At 40.5% G+C, this 23847-nt stretch overlaps 1 protein-coding gene and 2 pseudogenes across 1 annotated transcript; all 3 read left to right on the forward strand.

Moving 5' to 3' along the window:
• The first annotated feature begins 2843 nt into the window (after positions 1-2843).
• On the forward strand, positions 2844-5969 carry LOC147170444 (uncharacterized). The gene is made up of 2 exons (XM_086080977.1): positions 2844-3283; positions 4102-5969. Exons 1-2 carry the CDS (start codon positions 3160-3162, stop codon positions 5538-5540), a joined length of 1563 nt encoding a protein of 520 aa, XP_085937103.1. The 5' UTR covers positions 2844-3159; the 3' UTR covers positions 5541-5969.
• Positions 5970-14943: 8974 nt separating this feature from the next.
• Positions 14944-18611, forward strand: LOC147170445 (uncharacterized; annotated as a pseudogene).
• Positions 18612-20451: 1840 nt separating this feature from the next.
• LOC147170446 (uncharacterized) lies at positions 20452-22047 on the forward strand (annotated as a pseudogene).
• The last annotated feature ends 1800 nt before the right edge of the window (positions 22048-23847 follow it).

Here is a 23847-nt window from a genome sequence, read left to right on the forward strand (position 1 = left end):
AAACTTTTATTAAAGCCAGAAAAAGACCCCATCCTTCCATCAAGTTACCGTCCGATTTCACTAATTAACATTGATATTAAAATTACCACTAAGGCTTTTACATCTAGATTAGAAACAGTAATCCCGACAATCATTCATAGCGACCAAACAGGCTTTATTAAAGAGCGTCACTCTACTAATAATATTAGAAGGCTCTTTAACCTTATTAGCATGTCACAGCGGTATGATAAAAAGGCAGTTATTATATCATTGGATGCAGAAAAAGCTTTTGACAAAGTTAACTGGTCCTTCCTCTTTGCTGTTTTAAATAAATTTGGCTTTGGGAAGTCATTTATTCACTGGGTGTCAGTATTATATGATTCTCCTAAAGCTACTGTTACTACTAATGGGATTATATCTCAGAGTTTTACTCTACAGAGAGGCACAAGACAGGGATGCCCACTGTCCCCTTTATTATTTGCAATATTTATTGAACCGCTTGCATTAGCCATACGCCAGGAAAGAAGGATTCAAGGAATTCACTCTGGGCTAACAGAACATAAAATTAATCTATATGCCGATGATATTTTACTTTATTTAGAAAAGCCTGCTATTTCGTTAGGGGAAGTATTTAACTTAATAACTAAATTCTCACAGTTATCAGATTATTCTATTAACTGGACAAAATCAACACTTCTACCTATTACAGAAAATTCATGGAACCCTGCAAGCCAGGACCCACACTACTCATTTCCTATAGGTAATTTAAAATACTTAGGCATAAAAATTCCCCCTCCCCGGTACGCCTTCCTTCCCCTCCCCCGGGCCGGGGGCTTCATACATGGCCCGGGTCTCGGTGCTCCGGGGGCCGGCGGGGGTGGCTTGGGTTTGGTGTTGTGCCCGCCCCGCTCCGGTGGGCGTTCTGGCGCCTCGGGCGGGCCCCAGTATCCGGGGGGCGAGCCCTATCGCCCCGCCGGGCTGGTCCCATATGCCCGCCGGGGTCCCGGTGGGGTGGGTGGGGGCTTGGTGGGCGGGTGCGCCTCTTGCCCCCGCCCGGCTGGTCGCTCCTCTTAACTCACTACACTAGGTTTGCACAATACACTTTTATAGACATATAGGGCACATAACACACTTTGGGGGGGGGGTGGGGTTGGGTGGAAACACCGTCTTCACCCTACACCTCCCCTCCAATATTAATGCACCACACAACTGGGGGGGGGGGGGGCTTGTGGGGGTGCCATCGGTTGGGGACCGCGGTATAGAGCAGTGCTGCGGTCCCCTGTCCGTGTCCCCCCCCCTATTTTTTTTTTTTAATGCACCACATACACTCAGTGACATGCTTGGGAGGCGGGTGGATCGGAGCGTGGGAATATAATTTCCCTCGGCTCCGGTTCACCTGCTCCTAATTTTAATGCACCACACACACACACTTGTATATACACTGGGTGGGGTCACATTCACGGTTTAGGGGTAGAGTTCGCCAGTCGGCGAGCTGGCGGACTCAGAACAGGGGTTAATTTTCACAAAGAACGCTGGAGTGACGACCGGGGCCTTTCCCCGCTGGGCCTGGGGTTCAGGGGTGTCGGCCGTCCTCCGGTGCCCCCATCTCCCCTTCTGCCCCCGGTGTTCCGTCCCTCCACGCGGCGGGGGGTGGGGTGGGCGCGGCTGCCCTCTCCACTCCGCTGTCCGGCCTCTCTTCGGCGCCGGTGCCTGGGTGCGGGGGGACCCGGGGGCTGGGGGTCGGGGGTTGGGGGGCTGCCGGTTGGTCGGGTGGGGTCGGGGGGGCGGCTTTATTGGGTGGGGGGGTGGAGGGTGCTTGGGGTGGGGGGTGTCTGGGGGCTTGGGGACCTGGGGGCGGTTGGGGCTGGGTTGGGGTGGATGGCGGTGGTGGATGGGGGGCGGGGGGGTCGTGGGGGGTGCGGGGGTTGTGGGGTGGGGGGCGCTCCTGCTCCTGGGTTTGCTCTCCGGCCGGTGGCCCTGGCGGGGCCCGGGGGTCGTCCTTTGGCGCTGCCGCGGCCTGGGGGGCCCTGAGGTGTTGCGCTTGCCCTGCCCTGGCAGGGGTTGACGGCTCCCCTCTTTGGTGGAGATTTTCATACATGCCAGATCCACCACACCAGCATCTATTGAAATTCAGACACAATCTGCTTCCTCCTCAGGTCATTGAATCGGTGGAGGCTGGTGTCTGTGGATCTCACTCAGCTTCGTCTGTCCTTCCTTCCTTTCCTCAGTCTCCTTCGGTCTCTTGAGGTCTCCCTGATTTTTTTTTGGGGGGATTTGTTGGAATTTAGATGTTTCTGGGGTTGGGGAAGAATTCTGGTGGGTGGCCCGGTGGGTGGTGTCTGGTCGGTGCTGGATTTCACTTTCCTTTGTTTTCTTTGGTCCCCTCGGGTCTCCTGACGGCGGTGTTCGGTTTAGGTGAACGGTATGGGATTTTTTTCTAATAGGTTTTTGGTGAGCTAACAAATACACGCACGCACGCACGCACGCACGCACGCACACATACTAACCCACATACAAAAACAAAACAAAAAAATATATATATATAGATATATATATATATTAAAAAAAATAAAAAATAAAAGAGCAATGATGATGACATTACCGAATGAACAATACTGAGCTCTTTTAGAAAAGAGAAAAAGAATAATAATAATAATAATAATAAAAGAAAAACAAAGATGTTGAGTTTACAACAAAGGGCCTAAACATGTTTCTTATTCGTCCAAATGCAAAGATTTTTTTAAAATGTATTCTCCAAATGAACATAGACTCAAACGTTTATATAAGTTATGCCCCACCCCGTGACACGAGATTTGTCCAACTGGAGTTGCCGTAGAATATATTTCACGTGACCAATACTCCATTCCAGGCTGCTTTTACATAGCCACACGCGGTTCACTATAATTCTGAATTATTAATTCATAATAATTCATTCTGAATTCGTACTATACGAATTTACACATCGACACTGTGCGTCCGTCACTACTCTATTGAAGCCAAACTGCTCCATTTTGTGTCTGGTTACATTCGTATCACACAGTTTTTGTCAAAATCGTTCGGCCTTGTTTAGCTTATCTTATCTTAGCTTGTCGCCGAAAAAAAGGAGACGCGTTTGTTATCGACATATTGGCTCAACCAGCGTCAAATGTGACCGAAAAGTGTCGTGAATATCGTGTGAAAATGTTGGCAATAACGAAAGTCAAGTACAAAGAGGAGCTTTGTGGCGCACAAGAAGAGAATGAGCGACTACGTCAACTGATGGACGCTTTTTGCAAGCAGCCTCGAGTTGTGTTGAACAGAGCAGGTTTGTCACTTATTTAATCAATACTTTTCAACAATATGTCTATTTTGAATGGATCCTTCATCCGGGCACTTTTTACCTTACGTTTACAGTTTTTCTCAAGTCGCTTTGGGACATGTCTCAGATAAGAATAGGTGCTCCTATTTTTGATGGTAAATGTTATAAGAATGATATAAATAAGCAGGTTTATTCTTTATTTTTGATTCGTTGACATACCAACAACTAGAATGGAGGATGGAAGCCTAGTAGATAATTTGATATTGTAAACAGAAGTGATTAGTTGGGCCATTGATTGTAACTAAGTAAAAAACAAAAAACTTTTTTTTTCTTAGCATAGAATTAGCTAATATATTACATATAGCCACATATTTATGCTAATGGCACATTGACACTAAGCCCATTACAATGATTAAAAATACCCATTTAGGTTTGACATACACTAACTGTTGGCTAAATTGATTTCTCTCCCCTGGCTTTATTTGTTCTTCTTTGCTGCCCCCTAGAGTTTGAATAATTAAAAGTTCGTCAACTCCTCGAGGATGTTGTACAGCTGATGCAGATGCATGCATTTGTTAGCTTTTTGTCAATGAATGCCAGATTTCACAACTTGAAATATTTTCTATATTTATGTGCGGAACAATCAGTGTTACAGGGGTTACAGAGTAACGTTGAGTGATTTCTAGAACAAAATACAGATACGTAACATTTGCCAGCTTTGTTACTCTTTCACTCAGGTGGCCCATGTGATAATCGTAAATATAAAATACATAACATCACAATAAACAGTCTTTACCAAACCATGTGTATCTTGTGTCCCGCAGACGTCAGTGAAAAATATCTTTGTCCTGAGCGGCAGGAGCCAGAGTTCCCTGGCGTGAAAGAGGAGGAGGAGGACTTGGAGCCTCTTCGAGTTAAAGAAGAGGAGCAGCCACAGCCTCCCAACATAAAAAAAGAGGAGCAGCTGCCGCCATACATTAAAGAGGAGGAACAATTCACAGAGTTGCCCGTGACTGGTGTCCATTTGAAGAGTGAAGATGAATGTCAATATGAAGAGAACAAAGGGGCGGATTCTCCAAGCAGCAACTCAAGACAACAAACAGAAGATGACGAGGACCACCGTGGAGGATCACAAGCAGACAGCATGTTAGCTCGAATATCAGATGGTGAAGACACGTTACACTCTCCTCAAACCGATGACTATGAACAGTCTGACGGTGATGTGACATGTCACGCTGCAAGCACATGGTGGAAATGCTGTCAGTGTGGTAAAACTTTTGGCTGCCAGTCTCTATTGAGAAGACATATGATCAGCCACACTGGTGACAAACCTTTTGCATGTTCGGTTTGTGGTAAAAAATTTGCTCGAAAGATATATTTAAAAAAACACACAAGAACACACACTGGAGAGAAGCCTTTTGCCTGCTCAGTTTGTGGTCAAACTTTTGCTCAAAAGGGAAGCTTAATAATACATACAAGAACCCACACTGGAGAGAAGCCTTTTACTTGCTCAGTTTGTGGTAAAAAATTTGCTCACAATGAACTCTTAAAAATACACACAAGAACCCACACTGGAGAGAAGCCTTTTACCTGCTTAGTTTGTGGAAAGAATTTTGCTCAGAAGGAACACTTAAACAGACACACAAGAACCCACACTGGAGAGAAGCCTTTTGCCTGTTCAGTTTGTGGTCAAAATTTTATGCAGAAGGGAAGCTTAGCAAACCACATGACAACCCACACTGGAGAGAAGCCTTTTGCCTGTTCAGTTTGTGGTCAAATTTTTATGCAGAAGGGAAGCTTAGCAAACCACATGAGAACCCACACTGGAGAGAAGCCTTTTGCCTGTTCAGTTTGTGGTAAAAATTTTGTTCAGAAGGTAAACTTAGCAAGCCACATGAGAATCCACACTGGGGAGAAGCCTTTTGCCTGCTCAGTTTGTGGTAACAATTTTGCTGAGAAGGGAAGCTTAAAAAGACACATAAGAACCCACACTGGAGAGAAGCCTTTTGCCTGCTCAGTTTGTGGTAAAAAAATTGCTCAGAAGGGACACTTAAAAAGCCACATGAGAATCCACACTGGGGAGAAGCCTTTTGCCTGCTCAGTTTGTGGTCAAAATTTTGCTGAGAAGGTAAGCTTAAAAATACACACAAGAACCCACACTGGAGAGAAACTTTTTACCTGTGCCGTTTGTTGTCAAAGATTCCCAAGTAAGGCTAAAGCTAAGGGGCACAAGTGTGCTGGTGAGAATAGCAGAGTTGAATGATGGTGCAAAGATCATGTCTACCGCTGAATGAACGAATGATCTGTGTACCTGTATTGTATGTGTCTGACTTAACCCTATTTTGAAATTGATTTTGTATATAAAATGTTACATCAACCTGACAAGGGGCTGCAGATTTAAACTCTGACCGCTATAATCTGGCATTTTTACCGGTAATTGGCCATTAATATGCATTGTGCCTTATATAATTGTTATATTGCATTTTCCATGTTTAATATTAAAGGTAATTACAATGACTGATTTTAAATCTACAATTTTGTGATCTATTTGTATTCGTAAATACTTTGTTATAATTATTGTGTGTGCCAAAACACTCAAAACATTGTATATAGTTTGTCCTTTTTTGTTTTTCATACACTAGTATGACTCACTGTAAATATATTTAAAAATAAAAAAGGATGTCATCCATTATTACTGAAATAACTTTTTTATTCGTATTGACAAATACTCCATTCCAGGCTGCTTTTACATAGCCACGTGCGGTTCACTATAATTTGTTCTGAATTCGTACTATGCTAATATTGCTGTTTCTTTCAAAGCAAAATTATGAAACCAGGAAAGTGATTTCTTGACTAGCATGACTCTTACTTCTTTCTTATATCGTGCTGTGCTATTTGGAATAAGAAAAAATGGAAGCAAGAATGGCCTAAATATTTGAAATATGTTAAAATTGTAACGACGAGAATCGGATGAATTATGTGGAAGTAGATAGATACCAAACAATGGGAAAAAAAGGAATAACGTGTGAAGGCCACAGCCTTCACACAGTGATGTTATTTGTCGTGTAATAGGCCTGTATGTGATAATAGCCCATCACGTTGAAGCTAGGGTTGCATTCACTCGACGGCTGACCAACGATCTCTTCAGATTCCATCTGTATCTAAAAGTATTAGCTCTGGAGGTAAATATGGTGCAAAACTAACATGTAAAAAAAAAAAATTGTACCTGTAGAAAAAAGTCTAAATTTGTATCTGTAAAAGTTGTGATTTGTACCTGTAAAAAAAAAAGAAAAATTGTATCTGTAAAAAAAAATTGTACCTGTAAAAGCCATGATTTGTACCTGTACAAAAAGTGTAAATTTGTATCTGTAAAAGTTGTGATTTGTATCTGTAGAAATGACAACTTGTAGTCAAAGAAGTCGCCACTAGGAGTCACAAGTGGTTTTTCTGCTGCTGTCCAGTCACGTAAGTTTTGCACCATATATCTCGCTACGAAAGGTGCAAAACTGATTCGTACTTGTAGAGCGCGGTGATTTCTACTCGTAGAAGAAGAGGGCGGGCACTGGAGGATTTGGGCGGGCTGAAGCTCAACCTCATTGGTTGAGCGAACGACAGTGGGTTGAACTCAAATGACGCCCATGCACAAGTCCGCAATTCCAAACAAACAGAGTAGCCACACCAGTTTACGCGTCATTTTGGAAGAAGAGGACATCCCAGGTGTGAAAATTTCAACAAGGTTCAATATACAAACACCGTGTGGAACAGCTTAAACGTTGGTTGACATGCATTCACATCAGCAGATGGTCTGCAAAATAATTTTCCATAATCCGGTTTGATGGAATACCCCCAGGTGTCATCTCCTGTCTCTTGGCTGCTTGCTGATGGAGTGGGTCATCCTTTTCACTGATGCTTCAACAGTGTCTCCAGCAGTTGTCTCCACCTTTTGAGCAAGATTTTGAAACTTATGAGATTCTCATTTAATTAAAAATAAATAAACTAACATTTGACCTAGTTACTTTTGTTAAAGTAGCTAGGTGACAGTGACACTGCTCACATCTTAGTGATACAGATAGACTAGAATTTCAAAAGCAGAATAGCCAATATTTAAATAAGAGTAATGTTACATTGGAAAATTTTACTCAAGTAGAGATTAAAAGCGCAGAAAAAATACTTGCACAAATATTTGAGTACTGTGTGTGATGAGTAAACTAAGAGTGTAAGAGCCTTTTTTTAAAAACTGTTTGCAAAACATACATTGCAAAATACTGACATTTATCAAGAAATTGTAATATTTAAAATAAAATGATTAAATACAGAGGATAAAGGTTTGAGGTTAAAATACCTGTAGCGGCTTAAAGATCCACTCTAAAAACGTTTTGTTTTCATTTTATTATGATAGTAAAAGTACAGATGCTTGAATATAATGTTAGTCAAATACAAGTAGCTGAGTACTGTCCACTTTTGGTTATAGGTTAAGGTTATCTTGTAAAACATTCAATGGGGTTCTGTAGCTCTATAGTAATTTTCACATCTAAGCACTAAGCAGCAGTTTGTGGTATTTTTTTTTTTACAGGTACAAGCTATTGATCGTATAGATACATATAGATATAGATATATACACTGGTAGAATTGTGACTTCAATGTGTTCAGTTTTCGTGACAACAACATGAGATGAGCTAGCTAGCTAGCACCGGATTACGAGCTATGTTCGTACAATAAATCTTAACTTCATACTAAAACTTCTTTCTTTCTGCCCACTTGGAGTGCTCTGCATGTCAACCAATGTTTAAGCTGTTCCACATGGTGTTTGTATATTGAACCATGTTGAAATTTTCACGCCTGGGACGTCCTCTTCTTCCAAGATGACGCGTAAACTGGTGTGGCTACTGTGTTTGTTTGGAATTATGGACTTGTGCATGGGCGTTGATGAGTTATTAACATTGTTTTTCAGTTTCAATTTATATTTTAGCCGTTTTGGATTTAGTTATAGCAGTATGGCTCAATGAATAGAATTGTATTATCTGTCTCACTCTCAGAAGAAGGGCAACGGGTTTATTCCATTTGCTATCTTAAAGGGAGTTTAGTCTAGGACCGGTCTCAGCCGGTTGGAAGGGAGTCTGGTACCGGTGTCTGTCGGAAGAGGGGAGGCACAGGCTGATTATTGTTTTTCTCTAATCTGATTTATACCCATGGGAACAGAAGGGGAAGATTTTCTTGTATTCACTGAGTTGTAAACAAATGTACTGTGGGCTGATGGGAGGAGACTTTTCGTATTCACCCACTTTTCAATAAATAATGATGTGCCGGAGTAGAGAGACACAATCTGAACAGATACTGTTTGAGAGAGTTCAATTGTTGTCATCAAAAGCTTTTGATACCTTTGCAAAGGGACTTCTTCACCAGAATCTCACCATTCAGTTAATTGAACACGCAAAGAGTACAATACTTAATATTGTCTACTCTAACAGCGTCATTTGAGTTCAATCCACTGTCGTTCGCTCAACCAATGAGGTTGAGCTTCAGCCCGCCCAAATCCTCCAGAGCCCGCCCTCTTCTTCTATGAGTACAAATCACGGCGCTCTACAAGTACGAATCAGTTTTGCACCTTTTGTAGCGAGATATTTGGTGCAAAACTCACGTGACTGGACAGCAGCAGAAAAACCACTTGTGACTCCTAGTGGCGACTTCTTTGACTACAAGTTGTCATTTCTACAGATACAAATCACAACTTTTACAGATACAAATTTACACTTTTTGTACAGGTACAAATTTTTTTTTGTACAGGCACAAATCATGACTTTTACAGGTACAAGTTTGTTTTTACACATACACATACACATTTTTTTTACAGGTACAAATCACGACTTTTACAGATACAAATTTAGACTTTTTTCTACAGGTACAATTTTTTTTTACAAGTTAGTTTTGCACCATATTTACTTCCATAGTTACACCCTTATGTTGAGTTGGTTGTTAGAATGGATTTTAATCTGTATTTTCCCTGGCAGTTGTACCTTTTAACAAACTCCCCAACTTTTCTTGATTCCATCACCTTTCTGGTCTGATGTCAACTCTGCAAATGACTTTCCAGTCTGACTGATGGATTGATATATTGATGAACTGTTTGTCCGCTGACTGTCAATCAAGGTGCCATATATATTCCCTGCTTCTTGTCATGTTCGTAATGATCGATATCTGAGCTGATGCTTTTCTTTTCTTTTTTACTTCCCAGACATTAATATTTTTATGAATGATTTTCATTTCATTTAAACTTCGTACTTGTTTTAAGTTTTAGATTTTTTTTTACATTGTATATTTTATTTTATTATCACAATATACATTGTCCTTGTAAATCATGTAAAAATCAATGAAAACAATAAAGTGACATTTGTATACAGTGTATCATTTAAATGCAAGAAATGCGCATTTCGGCACTGTTGAACAGCAGAGGCAAATTTGTTGGCCCGTGCTCTTGGTAAACCTTAGCAACAACTTGTACCATGCACTGTGAAGTTGCTTCAAGAACATCGAACGTATTTGAGTCTTACCTCATATAAACAGGTTGGACCTGATTCTACCGTTCCCGTACCAGTTGGATCATGCGTGCTTGTAGAACCAGAACCGGTCATTGTGTGAACATTTAATGTATAATTTAATGATGGAGACCTTTTTATAATGTTTGTAAACAACATGCACCACACTGTAAACCCGAGCGTTTAAAATAATCAAATAGATTAAGTACACAATACTCAAAGATTTATGAAAACTACTACTAACTTAACTTTTTTTAATTGGTGTAACTTTGTATGCTTTTATGACTAATTTGTACTAAAAAAGTTTTGATTAAATTGAACTATACTAGTTTTTGGGTAACTTAAAAACATAAAGTAGATGATTTTTCATAATTTATTTTACTTATTAATTTGTCATTTTATTTTAGCCCTTTAGTTGACATTGTATATGATAATTTGTTCTCCGTTTCCTATCTGGTTTAAATAAATTAATAGGAATTTATGTTAAATTATGAACATATGCTCATAGCAGGCGACATGGTGGCCAACTGGTTAACATGTCGGCCTCCTAGTCCAGAGGTTGTGAGATCCAATCCGGCCCTCTGGCCTTCCTGGCTGAAGGTTGCATGTTCTCTACGTTTGTGCGTGGGTTTTCTCCGGGTACTCCAGTTTCCTCCCACATTCTAAAAAATATGCATGGTATGTTAATTGAACACTGAATTGTCCCTAGATTGTCTATGTGTGCCCTGCGATTGTCTGGCAACCAGTTCAGGGTGTACACCACCTACTTCCCGAAGACAGCCCTGGGATAGGCTCCAGCATTCCCGGGATTCTCGTGAGGACACTCAGTGTACTTATGGTTTGGACTTCTGTTAACTTAATCCAGTGGTTTTATAACATTTATAAGTTATTAAGTGAGAATAATGGAGTTGCTGTAACAGAAAGCTTCTAAGTAACCATGTATCAAAAAAATTAACTTGGTGTAATCAAACCATTCAAGTTCTGCAAAACTTTAACTTTTGAGTTGATCAACTCAAAAAAAGTAAAGCAACCGATTACCTAACTTTTTTTTTTAGTTCTGCTAACTTATTCGAGTTAATAGTGCAGGGTACTGGGTGCAAGAACGCATATAAGCGAGAATGAGTTGACCCGAAAACACTGGCATAAACTTGCCATGTTGCCAAAAATCCCATTAACTAGGTCAAATAAATATTTTAATTAACTATTATTTTGCAAATATACATTTTATATTGTTAATTGAAATGCAGAAATAAAATGTGTACTCTGTAACAGTTGATTGATTTCATAAATGAATGCAACATTACAGTTTATTATTATTATTATTTAGGGGTGTTGGAAAAAATCGATTCGCCAATATATCGCGATATTACAGCGAGCAATTCTTGAATCAATTTGATATGCGGCCGAATCGATTTTTAAGGAAATATTCAACAAAACGTCTTACTTAGGGTTAGGATTCACAAATTAAGCATGGAAGAATGGTATATTAATGGAACATTAAGCCTTAATATTTTTATTTTCAGTGCGGTTCAAACATGAAACAGACTGCAACCTGTTTGTTAAATGCAGCTATTATTATTATTATTATTATTCATTTATTACTAATTAGGTACAAATAAAACCAAACAATAAATATAGTTTTACCTTCACTTTAGTGGTCAAAAGGGTTTTGTGGCCTCCAGTGTTATTTTCTCTGAGAGACATTCAAAATGGCTCTATGATGATAAAAGGTTGTTGACCTCTGTTCAAAAGGGACAGATTTGGAACCAAACCTCTGTAATCGGGCTTGTGGAAGACATTTTCCCACTGGTATGCATAAAATGTTTGGTTGGGTTGTCTTTACCTTAAGTCAGCTCTCACGTACTATCCATTTGACTCCCATTTGAGCAACAGAAAATTCAATTAATTAACCACTCCCTCAATTTGCATGTCATGTGAACTCGGTCTGAGTTGAGTTTCCACCACATCTAATTTTGAATCAGCTTACCTGTTGAAATTTAATTTACCGGCAGTCCTACCCCCCAGCCCCCCGAATCCTGGATATTCAACAATATTGTCAATACCCACTAAATAATTGATATCTCAGCTCCTGAAGCAGATAAAAACATAATTCCAAAAACATCTTAGAGCTTACACATGTGGCATTCACACAAACCTAACTTTATTATTATAAACTTTCAGTAGTTAAAAAAAATCAACAAACAACTGTGTCGCATTCAAGGGGCTTGGGGGCAAAGGAGGCGTTGTAATACTTTTTCAAGATAGTATAAGAATGCTGGGAGTCCGCTGAAAAGACACTGGCGAGGAGCAGCTGTGCTTTTGTAAACCCGCTGTGTCCAGAATATTCTGTAAAATAAATCCTTCGAAGGACCTGTTCACCGATCTCCAGTCTGTATTCAGAAAATCAACATTCTTCAACGAACACGCGGAAGACAAAGAGTGTCCTCCAACAAAATGGTGACCCAGACGTAGGTTATGGTTGAGGTGTTTTTCAACAGACAGAACTTCTGGCGCCACAGTAATTGAAAGGTAAGAGGACATTTATCTTCCTAGTCTGTTGACTATACTCCGAGACTTTTAATTTGATTTGTGACTAAATTGTATATGAGATCTGGGTAACAGTTATTAGTAAATCTCAAACACAAGGTCGATTTCGTTCTGTTTAATTATGGAATCCTACAAATTGCAAATCCATTGTTTTTAGTTTTACTAAGACATTAAATAATACAAGGCAATTTTGTTCTGTTTTAGAATCATAAGTCCTTGTATACGGAGTAACGTTACGAAGAAATGAGTGCATACGAAATGACTGAGTGAAGAGAAATAAGGGAAATAAGAGAATAAGACGTTTGAGCGGTTTTGATGGAATCTGAGTAAAACCCAAGGTATTTTCGTTCCGTTATGGAATCCTAGAAATAATAAATCCTTGTTTTTCTGAGAAATTAAGGCTCGGACATTTTTGTCTGTTTGTTTGTTATTATTATAAATTTTTTTTTTTTGGGGGGGGGGGGGGATAAGCAATGTTTTTGAATGAATAGAAGGCCTATTTAACTGTGGTACCACAAAATAACGTCAATGAAGTAACTAAAATAAAATAATAAATAAAACACAATAAAGGGAAAAATTCTTAGGGACAGTGAAATGGTTCAATTTACGGCAAATACCAAACCATTCTGAATAAGTGTGTGAGAGGGGATGAAACAGGGGTGTGAAGAGAGATGGGGGGAGGGGGGAGCAGAATGTGTGACAAAGCGCTGGGAGGGTGTGCGTGTGGGTGTGTGTAGGTGTGTGAGTGAGTGCGAGAAAGTGAGTGAGAAGGTGTGTGTGACTTTAAGGGACTATTATTTGTTATAAAATGAACAGGGTCAATTGTATGGTTATTAGTGTATAGTGCATACCTGTTACGTGTGTGTGTCTGTAGACAAAATTTAGCATTGAGTAATGTCAAGAGTGCTACCTGAAGAGTATACGTTATGTGCAATGTGTGTGATGCACACACAAGATCGTTTCTGTGTGTGTGCGCGTGTGCGCTTGTATGTGTCTCAAAGAGAAAAAGATGGAGATGGGGTGAAAGAATTGTTGAATAGTTGGATGAAAACTTGTTGTGAGGGGAAATGGTTTCCTTCATTGTCAACCGCCGTTTGTTTGGTGTATTTGATGAAAGAGGTGGAACAAGCATATGTGACGAAGAGACAGTTGTTGGACAAAGAAGTAGAAAGAACAAATAGGTTATATATAAGAGGAAGAAAAGTCAGAGTAAACTGTAAAAAAGTGGATAAGATGATGGCTAATGCTAGAATGATTGCTATGGGTTGTGCTTTGAAACAGTCTAGGAAGGATGTCAGAGAAGCAAGGAAAGAGAAACAAGCAAATATGAGTGTGACTATGCCGCCAACTGCGCCGCTGCCGTATGCCAAGCCGCCCACGGAAAGTGTGGTTGCGCCTGTTAACCCATTTACTGAGTCCCCATATGGGGAGGCTTTTCAGATGCTGCAAAATGTGCAAGCCCCCATATTGACTGTAAATGGGGGAAGCCTCAAAGTTGACTGGAATGGTGACAGTTCTGATAGTAGCCCTCGGCTGCGAGAATCTTTGGTACAAGCCGCGGCTGACGGCTTGGCAGCAGGCGTAACCGCCTCTGTGAGACAATTGGAGGAAAAATTGGACAAAGTGTTGCATATGAATGAAGGACCACAGGAGAAACTGAACCAAGTGAGAGCTCTCTGCTTGGAACTGACTAGACACTCTGAAGTTCCCCAACTGATTCGCAGCAAATGGCGTACAATTCTTACACGCTTTGAAAAAGCTGCTGACAATGAACTAACGGAACAAAACCGTATATTGAAGGCTGAACAAGATGACTTGTTTAGGCAACAAAAGCGGGAAATGGCTAAAGAAAATTCTAGTGCATTGATGAACAGCTATCACATTGCAGAGATTCAAAATCAGCTGGCCGACCTAAAATGTGCAGTCCAGAAAGTGATAGGCACACACCCTGATTCTGCACTTGTCTAAACTCAAGCCATAAGCATGACCGGATGTCTCTCAGACAGTACTCCCCAAAAACCAGTGACACGTTCTCAGACAATTTTTCAAGCCCCAATGATGGCAAAAGTTGACCCCGCTACAGAAAACTCTGCCATGGTTTATAAACCTTACTTGCCCTCTGACTTAAGTGTGTTGTTGCAGAAACCTCGCCCAATGAGAATTGGTTGAGATCTGTGCAGAGAGCGGCTACAGGGCAGATTTTAACAGCGGGGGATGTGCGCGCGCTGTTGTCACAGGCGTGCCATCTTTCTCAACTAGAAGTGTTGATGAATAATTCAGGGTTGTCCTCTTTAATGGATCAACTGACTCTGCGCTATATTCGCAAGTTTTTAGAACAGCGGTGCTAAAAGGTGTCCCTAAGTCTGTTGTGCAGGCCATGGAGGTGAATCCTGATCTTCCCGGTGCAGACCACACCCGGTGGCTGTCTCTTAATTCTCTCGTAATTCACAGAACGCTCCACAGCCCCAAGCTCCACCCCAGCAGCAGTATCCGCCTGTGCCAAACCAGCAGTTCCTGCCGCCATCTGGTGGACAGTTTCCGCAATGATGGGGCCCTGAATTCACATGCCAAGGTCTGCAGGAACCTATGATTGAACTGACGGTGGGAGGAACTTCTTTACCATTTATGGTCGACACTGGAGCTCGTCACTCCACCATTATGACATTGCCACCTGATAGTTCCCTCACCGCCGAAGGCATTTCATTAGTTGGATTCAAGGGAGAAGAAACTATCCTGCATATGACAACTCCTGTACACACCCAGTGTTTCACACAAACTTTGCTTCACTCCTTTGTGTACGCACCGAACTGTCCAGTGAATCTTTTGGGAAGAGATCTTCTCATAAGGACTGCTCCGTTGATCCAGTGTAGCCCGGACGGGCTCACTCTTCAGTTTCCAGATGGACATACTTATTACTGCGCTGGTGACTCCACCTCCAACGTCTCCACCCAATTTCCAGTGGTGCCTCAACACGCCATGACCTGCGCCACTGCTGACATCTACTGGGCAAAGATTGACACTGATTCCTCCAGCTGGAGGGATGCTGAGAATTTTTGGACTCTTTGGTCTTCTTGGGTTCGTAATCTCAGGTCGTATGATATGGTATCTGACTGTTTGCATTGCACTCTTTTCTATGACAAATATGGTGATGAGATGTACAGTGAAGCGTTTCGACCGATTGATGACAACGCCTGGGAGTTGCGTGTGGGTGATCTGTTTGCAGGCAAACCCGGTGTGGCTTATTCAGTTGCTCTGACTGAAGAACAATCACAATGGTATAGGATGGCAAATCCACCTGATCCATCTATGCCTCCGTGTCATCCTCATGTTTCCCTGATGGTGTCATCCCAGCACACGGCGAAAGATTTGGGTCCATTTGTCCTGTCTTGCACAACAGCAACTGATTGGCAACCCTCTTTACATACAGACTTGCTGTATTCCAAATCTCTTGATGCCTATTGGATTAAATCTGATTTATTCGCATCCATGTCTGTTTTAGAACACCAACTTTTGGACCGACATCATGGAAGGGAAACATCTGACAGGCTTGCTGGTGTCATGTTGCAATCCTTACCTACTACACTGTGGTCTACTGACCCTACTGATGTGGGCCTATGTAATGTTACTCCAGTAACTTTTAAAATGAAACCCGACTCCATTTGGGTACCACAGTACCCCATGAAGGAAGAAGGACGAATTGGCATCTCAGTAACTATTGAAGGGTTACTAAAAGCAGGGGTTCTTTGCAAAATTGATAGGTCTAACTACAATACTCCTATACTCCCAGTAGAAAAGAAAAATACTGGTAAATTTTGAATGATGCATGATCTAAGAGCTATTAATGCTGTAGTTATGACCCCTACACTGCTGGTGCCCAATCCTCACTCGGCTCTGTCACAAATCACTCCTTTACACACTCATTTTACCTGCATTGATCTTGCTAATGCATTGTTTTGTATTCCTCTTGACCTGTCTATGCAGAAGTATTTTGCATTTACGTGGAATAATGAGTGTAACTCCTACACCCGGCTTCCTCAAGGTTTTGTGTTGTTTCCTGGCCTTTTCAATGCTTACCTTCGACAGTTGCTGTCACCTCTCAAACTTCCTCCGGATGTTCTTTTGGTGCAGTATGAGGATGATCTACTACTAGCTGCACCATCCGAGGCGTACTGCCTTCAAGCTACACAGCTCCTTTTGAGCCATCTGGCTTCGGTAGGTTTGAAGTGCTCCAGAGGCAAACTCCAAATTGCCCGACCTTAGGTTTCTTTCTTGGGTCGTCTCGTCTCGAGACATGGAACAGGTATGTCTCCGTCACACAAAGATGACATCTTGCACCATCCCAAACCGACAAATGTCAAACAAATGTTGGCTTTTGTGGGTCTTTGCAACTATTCCAGACATCATGTTCCGGATTTTACGGAACTGACTCATTCTCTCAGACAATTAGTTAATGAAAAAGGAATGAGAAACCTGTCACATATTCTTTTTTGGACTCCAGCCGCTGAAAACTCTTTTGTTCTGCTTAAACAGTTCTTGTTATCAGCTGCGGCTCTTGTCATTCCTGACTACAACAAGATGTTCTTTCTGGATGTTTCTGAAAAAACCTGCAGTGTTTCTGCTGTTCTTTATCAGAAGGGGGAGATAGGAGAAAGACATGTTTGCTTTTATGCATCAACGCCTCTTGAAAAATATGAACAACGTCATCCTCTTTATGCAGCCTTTGCTTCAGCATTAGCTCGCCTGATTCAGAAAACATCTCATATTGTGTTACATCACCCGCTGACAGTACGTTCATCACACAGTACAATGCCGTACGTAACCAACCAAGCATTTACTATGACAGGGGGACGACAGAGAAAGATTGAATCAGTCCTGACACAACCCCACATTTTGTTTATACATGAAGGAATTAACATGGCAGAGGGCCTGTTGGAAGGACAAACCCATTGCTGCACTCAGCGAATTTTGGAAGAAAACTCAGAGAAAAGACCTTTACGACACACCACTGGACGACCCAGACTTGACGTTATTTACGGACGGCTGTTGTTTTAAGGGCAATAAAGGACTCTAATCAGGTTTTGCTGTAAGACAAATGATAGGAACAACTTTTGACATGATAGTGGCAGAGAGACTCACAGGGCCACAGTCAGCTCAACGAGCAGAAATAGTGGCTGTAACAACTGCACTAAAGATAGTGAAATGAATTAATTTAATTATAACTGTTTGATTCATAATATTACTATTTAGAAGTGGACAAAATTGCTTTGATTTACTCAGTATAGTTTTGTGTGAGAATTTAAATGTTGTCAGAGGGGTTTTCTCTTCACAGTACTGAGAGCAGAGCGAATGTGTTAATTAGATCCCTTTGTTCTACTAGGCGCCAGCAGGTCCGCTCTGAAAAACAACTCAACTCTTATCTGATTTCTGTATAACATCATTGTGAAAGGGGGAAGGGACATCTATGGGGCTCATAAAACAACATCTTGGAACAAGAGGGGGAAGTTTGGTGACGTGTATTGATGTATCATGTGACTGTCTGGGAAGGAGAGGAACGGCTGAGGATTGGACGAAGAAGACGGGGAGGGGTTTGAAGAATCACGAAAGGATACTAGTGACTTGCTCGGAGGAGGAGCGTCACACATGCGGGAGAACAATGGCGGAGTTCAGCCGATCTCATGTGTCCATAAGCTTATGTAAAAATAAATCCTGATTTCACCGATCTCATTGTCTGAGTTTGATAATCAACATTATGAACATGGGAAAACAAAGATTTGGTTTTCTAACAATAGCACAAGGAAAGACTGTAAACATTTACACTGACTCCGCGTATGCACATTTAGTGGTGCACACCGCCATGGCAGAATGGCAAAAAAATGACTTCATGACTGCAACAGGGACACCTATTAAACACCATCAAGACATATTTGCGTTAAAAGACGCCTTATTACTGCCTAAAGCAGTAGCTGTGATCAAATGTAAAGGACACTCAAAAAATAATGATTTTGTGTCAGCAGGAAATTATTTGGCAGACAAAGCGGCAAAGGAAGCGGCGGGCTACAGCCCAACATTACAATTGATGGTGAGCGAAAGTGAATTAGGAGAAGGACAAGAAGTAACCACAGAAACAGTTAAGATGTGGCAGGAAAAAGCAAGTCCAGAAAAAAAAAGTGTGTGGATGTCCAAAGGGGGAGAAAAAGATGAAGCAGGTATATGGCGGAAAGAAGGTAAATGTATTCCATCTCAGAAACAATTGAAAAATCTAATTTCTGAAGCCCATGGAATATGCCATGTTGGTGTAGAAGAAACATTGAGACGACTACACACCTGGTGGCATCCTTTCATGAGACAAATTGTTAAAAGTGAACTGCAGCACTGCAGTGTTTGCAATAGGTATAACAGTATGCCTACATATAAACCTCCTCAGGGCACTCACGACCCGGACGTGACTGCTCCGGGGCAGGTGATTTCGATGGATTTCACTGACATGATAAAACCAGTGTCAGGATATAGATATTTGCTGGTAATAGTGGATTCCTTTTCAGGATGGCCAGAGGCATATCATTGCAAATCTGAAACAGCAAATATCGTGATAAAACATTTGATTAATCATTATATACCATCACATGGGTTTCCTAGAAAAATGTTATCAGACAATGGAACCCATTCCAAAAACAAACATCTACAAGCAGTAGAAAAGGCATTGGGGTTAAAACACATTTGGTTCAGTGTATTATCCCCCATCCCAAGGACAAGTTGAGCGAATGAATAGAAATATTAAAGAAAAATTGTCTAAAGCACAAGCCTCATCAAATTTGAATTGGCTACAAGCTCTTCCTGTTGCATTAATGACTATGTGAATGTCATTTAACTCAGCCAAAGGCTGGACTCTGTTTGAATGTCACACCAACAGACCTTTTCCGGCTCCAACAGCTCCATTAGAAGAGACGCACGTTCCAGGACCTCCAGAACTTAAACAACTAACATTTACAAACTCCCAACTAACAAAAAAAACAACCAGATGCTCCTTCAGAAATAAATGATTGTGAATATGTATGGTTGAAAGTGTTTTAACGAAAATGGTCTGAGCCCAGGTGGACTGGACCCCACAAGATGACGGAGAGGACATCTTCTGCAGTTCGCTTGCATGGGAAAGGCGACACATGGTTCCACATCTCGTCTACACGAGCCGCCAGATCCGCCTCAGGCTCAGCGATCCCACCACCTGACGACGACCGCAAAACCACGTCTACTGGTCCAGTGTCAGCTGCCCCCTATTGAGGACATCATTCAACAAAGATTGAGTTCACATATACGGGCAGAATAATCCCGGTGACTCATCCTGGGACCAGGCAGTCTACCCTAAGGTCCTGAAGAAGATGACAACGCCCTTTTTTCTTCAAAAAGAGGGGGGGGGGGGGGGGTTGAAGATAGTATAAGAATGAGAGGAGCCCGCTGAAAACACACACACGCGAGGAGCAGCTGTGCTTTTGTAAACCCGCTCGTGTCCAGAATATTCTGTAAAATAAATCCTTCGAAGGTCCTGTTCATCGATCTCCAGTCTGTATTAGGAAAATCAACAATCTCTCTACCTGAACAACACGAACACGCAGAAGACAAAGATAGTCTTCTAACACTACGCTGCCCTTAAAAAATACAAATAAAATTAAAATTAATAATACACGGTCTTTTGTTGTGGCTAGCATGCCGCCGCTGCCCTGCACGTTGCTGTTTCTTTCAAAGCAAAATTATGAAACCAGGAAAGTGATTTCTTGACAAGCATGACTCTTATTTCTTTCTTAGGTCGTGCTGTGCTGCATTTTTTGCACGTCTGTCCGGAGTAAATTTCCATTATTATTTTTTGTAAATAGTACTGGCTATAAAAATCTTACTTGAATTCACATATGAATTAATATCAAAGTAATGAATACAGTTTCTATTACATAGCGTCCTGGGCAGACATACTGTATGGGGTAAAGGGCTTTAGCTATTTATATATTTAACATGCAGTCCATATTGATTTTATAATGAAATTTTAATTGATGATTCATGAACTCATTCACTCATGAATTACTGCAAGGAAATGTTTAGTGCGTGATGTCTAGTGTCTCATGCTTTTACAATTTTGATCTTTTATTAACAGGTTAACTTCATCCTTGGGATGAAACTGATCCAGACTGGGTACCCAATAAAGACTTGGGCTACAGTCCATGAAGCGCACCGCCCTCCATGTCTGTCCAGTGTCACAAGCGACTCCAAAACAGAAAAGCAAAAATGGAAAAGACAGAGGCTGCAATGACTCTACTGGAGTTAAGCCATTTGGAATCCACAGCAGATAATACAGAAGAGGTGTGTGATGTGTGTCCATGTGCAGTTGCTAATGAATTAGAGGCGGTACAGACTGAAAATGCAAGACTTAAAAAAGAGCTTATGAAGTTAAAAAAAGAAAATCAAAGTGCAAAGAATGTTATACAGAAAATGAAGGCAAACAATCCTGAAGATTTCGAGGACAGCCACAAAGGGAAATACTACACAGGACTTCCTAGCTTCCATACTTTAAGGGCTGTATTTAACCTCATTTCCCCAGAGATATCGGAAAACAATAATTGTATCTTGAACAAATTTCAAAAGCTCATTATGACGTTGCTGCAACTTTGTCTTAATATGCCCATTATTGATCTGTCCTACAGATTTGGTGTGTCCACAGTATTCATAGACACCTTGAACATCTTATTTGTAGCATTACAGCATTATATTAGCTACAGGCCACTATGCCTTTGGTATTGACAAAATATTTTGGCAGGACATGCATCATAGATTGCTTTGAGATATTTATTGACAGACCATCCAGTATGAGAGCAAGAGCTCAAACATGGTCAAGCTATAAACATCACAACACTGCCAAATATTTGATTGCCGTGTCACCACGGAACTGTTAATTTCATATCACGTGAGTGATAAGTATCTGACTGCTAATTGTAAATTTATGGACAACATCACCCATGGAGACGTGATCTTGGCAGACCGAGGTTTTCCATACTTTTTTTGCATCTCATATTTTTCTAGGAAGATATGATTATCAATTCAGCTTATTTTTTTACTTACATTTTTTTTAATGTTAATATAAATGTTCAGGACCAAGAATAATATCTATTGTTATTGTGCGTTAAACACAAATATCAATGTCCAATATGTTAAAATAAATAATAAAAAATAATGGCTGCACAAAGTGAAAACAACTACGTGTCAATTTACAAATAATTGGAAAGCATATTACTTTTTTAATTTTTTTTAATGAATGTAGTTTTATATAAAGGACCAACTTTTTAGTGTCTATTCTACGTCACCATCCTACTCAGGAGTGGATGAAATTTTAAACGTTTCGCCTCCCCAATGTTCATCAGTGAAGCTTAGGTTTCTTGTGATGCTGAGAAAACTGCAACATGTTTTTATTTTTATTTTTTTCTCTTCTTCAAGCAGTCATTTCTGATAACCACACAAAAGCTGTCACACAGCTGTATCAATTATTTACGTTTGAAGTCCTGCAAACTTTGGAGAAAGCGTTCCTTCCCGTACCACTTTCCTTCTGGGTCACTCTTCAACTTGACATATTTGAAGTGAAACCAATCAAATGGTTTGTGAGTACAATTTTCCGCATCGCACTTAATCATGCGTCCAGATTCTGGGCCTTGACAGAAACAATACATTGATAACGTAAAAGAGGGTTTGTTTTCACTATTACTATACTAAGTGGAATAAGAAAAATGGAAGCAAAAATGGCCACAGCCTTCACACAAGGATGTTATTTGTAGTGTTATAGACCTGAATGCGATTATAGCCCATCACGTTGAAGCTAGGGTTGCACTCATTCGACGGCTGACCAACGATCTCTTCAGATTCCATCTGTATCTAAAAGTATTAGCTGAATTTGCACATTTATTGATCCCTCTGTTAAAAGTCTAATTATGTTGGTATGCCATTAGGCTCATTTTGGTTGATGCAACTATATCAACAGGACGTTAAAATCCGCATTTGTGGCTTGAATCCGGTAGAGGGCTGATAGAAAAGGTCTTCAAAAAAAATCCACTGACGGAAAAGGCCTTTTGATATTGATTAAAAACAAAAAATACATTTTTTTTGTCATCTAAAAATACTTGTAAACAACAGTCAACCAGAGTGGAGCGTAGAGGAAAACAAAGGGGATAAATGCAAAATTTAAAAAAGTTTCACTTGTCTTTTTTAATGACTTAAGGTACCTGTGCGAGATGTCGTGTAAACAGTGCCTCAGAAATGTTGCTGCTTCCTGTCACTAGGTGGGGATAAGGCATCAGAATTTTATTTACCTGTATATAGAAATGTAGTCGAAGTAGTAGTGGTAAAAGAAGAAACCGAACAATGAACATCATGGACAAGTATTTAGTTATTAAATGCAAACAATAATAAAAGCACTTTATTTGCTGATTTTGAAATGAACTCGCGGTCTGAAATAAACAGCGTTCCCTGTCGGCCAACCGGGAAATTTATTGTATTATTTCTCGTATTATGTCTCCAGACTGGGTCTGGTCTGGAGACATAATACCCATAGTGGAGATGGAGTCAAGTTTAACAAACAGAGGGAGGGTGAGCTAAAAGGAACTGTTTGTTGTTTTTTATATAACGAAAACAGTGGTGGTTTGGCCCACAGCGTATCTCAGCGCATCGAAAGATAAGATTAAAAAACACACAAAAGTGGTCAGAGACAGGGACCTGCAGGATATAAGAGGCCAGCCTTGACACCTTTTGTAAAAACAAGGTCCAATGTGTTGCCATATGAATGAGTGGTACAGTTGACATGTTGGATAAAATCTGGACTAAAAAGAGAATCTAAGAATTCAATTGCTTTTGAGTGTTAACCAGTTCAACATTCAGGGTCGTCACCATCACACATCATTGGTGCGTGTAGACTTAAATTTGTCAAAATATCTGTATTTCAGTCTGTTTAGTGTTTAGTAACAATTAATACTACAATTAAGATGTCGAGTTTAATAAAATAAAATAAAATATATATATATATAATTTAAAAAATTTAAAAAAATAAAATTTATTTTTTAAAGCAGATATCTGCCTCCTACAAGAAACCCACCTACAAAAATCTGAAGAAAAATTACTTATTGATAAGAATTTTAGCCAAGCGTACTCTGCCCCTTATAGCAGTAGACAAAGGGGAGTCTGTATACTCATACATAAGAATTTACTCTTTACTCTAAATAATACAATAACAGACCCAGAGGGCCGATACATTATTATTCAGGTGACTATATTTAATAAAATATATACATTTGGTAATTTATATGCCCCTAATAATGATGATCCGGCCTTTTTCCATGAATTTTTCTCTAAGCTGTTTGAATTAGCAGCGAACTCTACTATTATTATTGGAGGAGACATTAACACAGTCTTAAATCCATTAATAGATCGTTCTAATAAAACAACATGTATAAGGCGATTACAATC

The sequence above is a fragment of the Leptonotus elevatus genome, chromosome 7 (assembly GCF_054856555.1).
Source record: "Leptonotus elevatus isolate MCC_2025b chromosome 7, RoL_Lele_1.0, whole genome shotgun sequence".
NCBI classification, from domain to species: domain Eukaryota; kingdom Metazoa; phylum Chordata; class Actinopteri; order Syngnathiformes; family Syngnathidae; genus Leptonotus; species Leptonotus elevatus.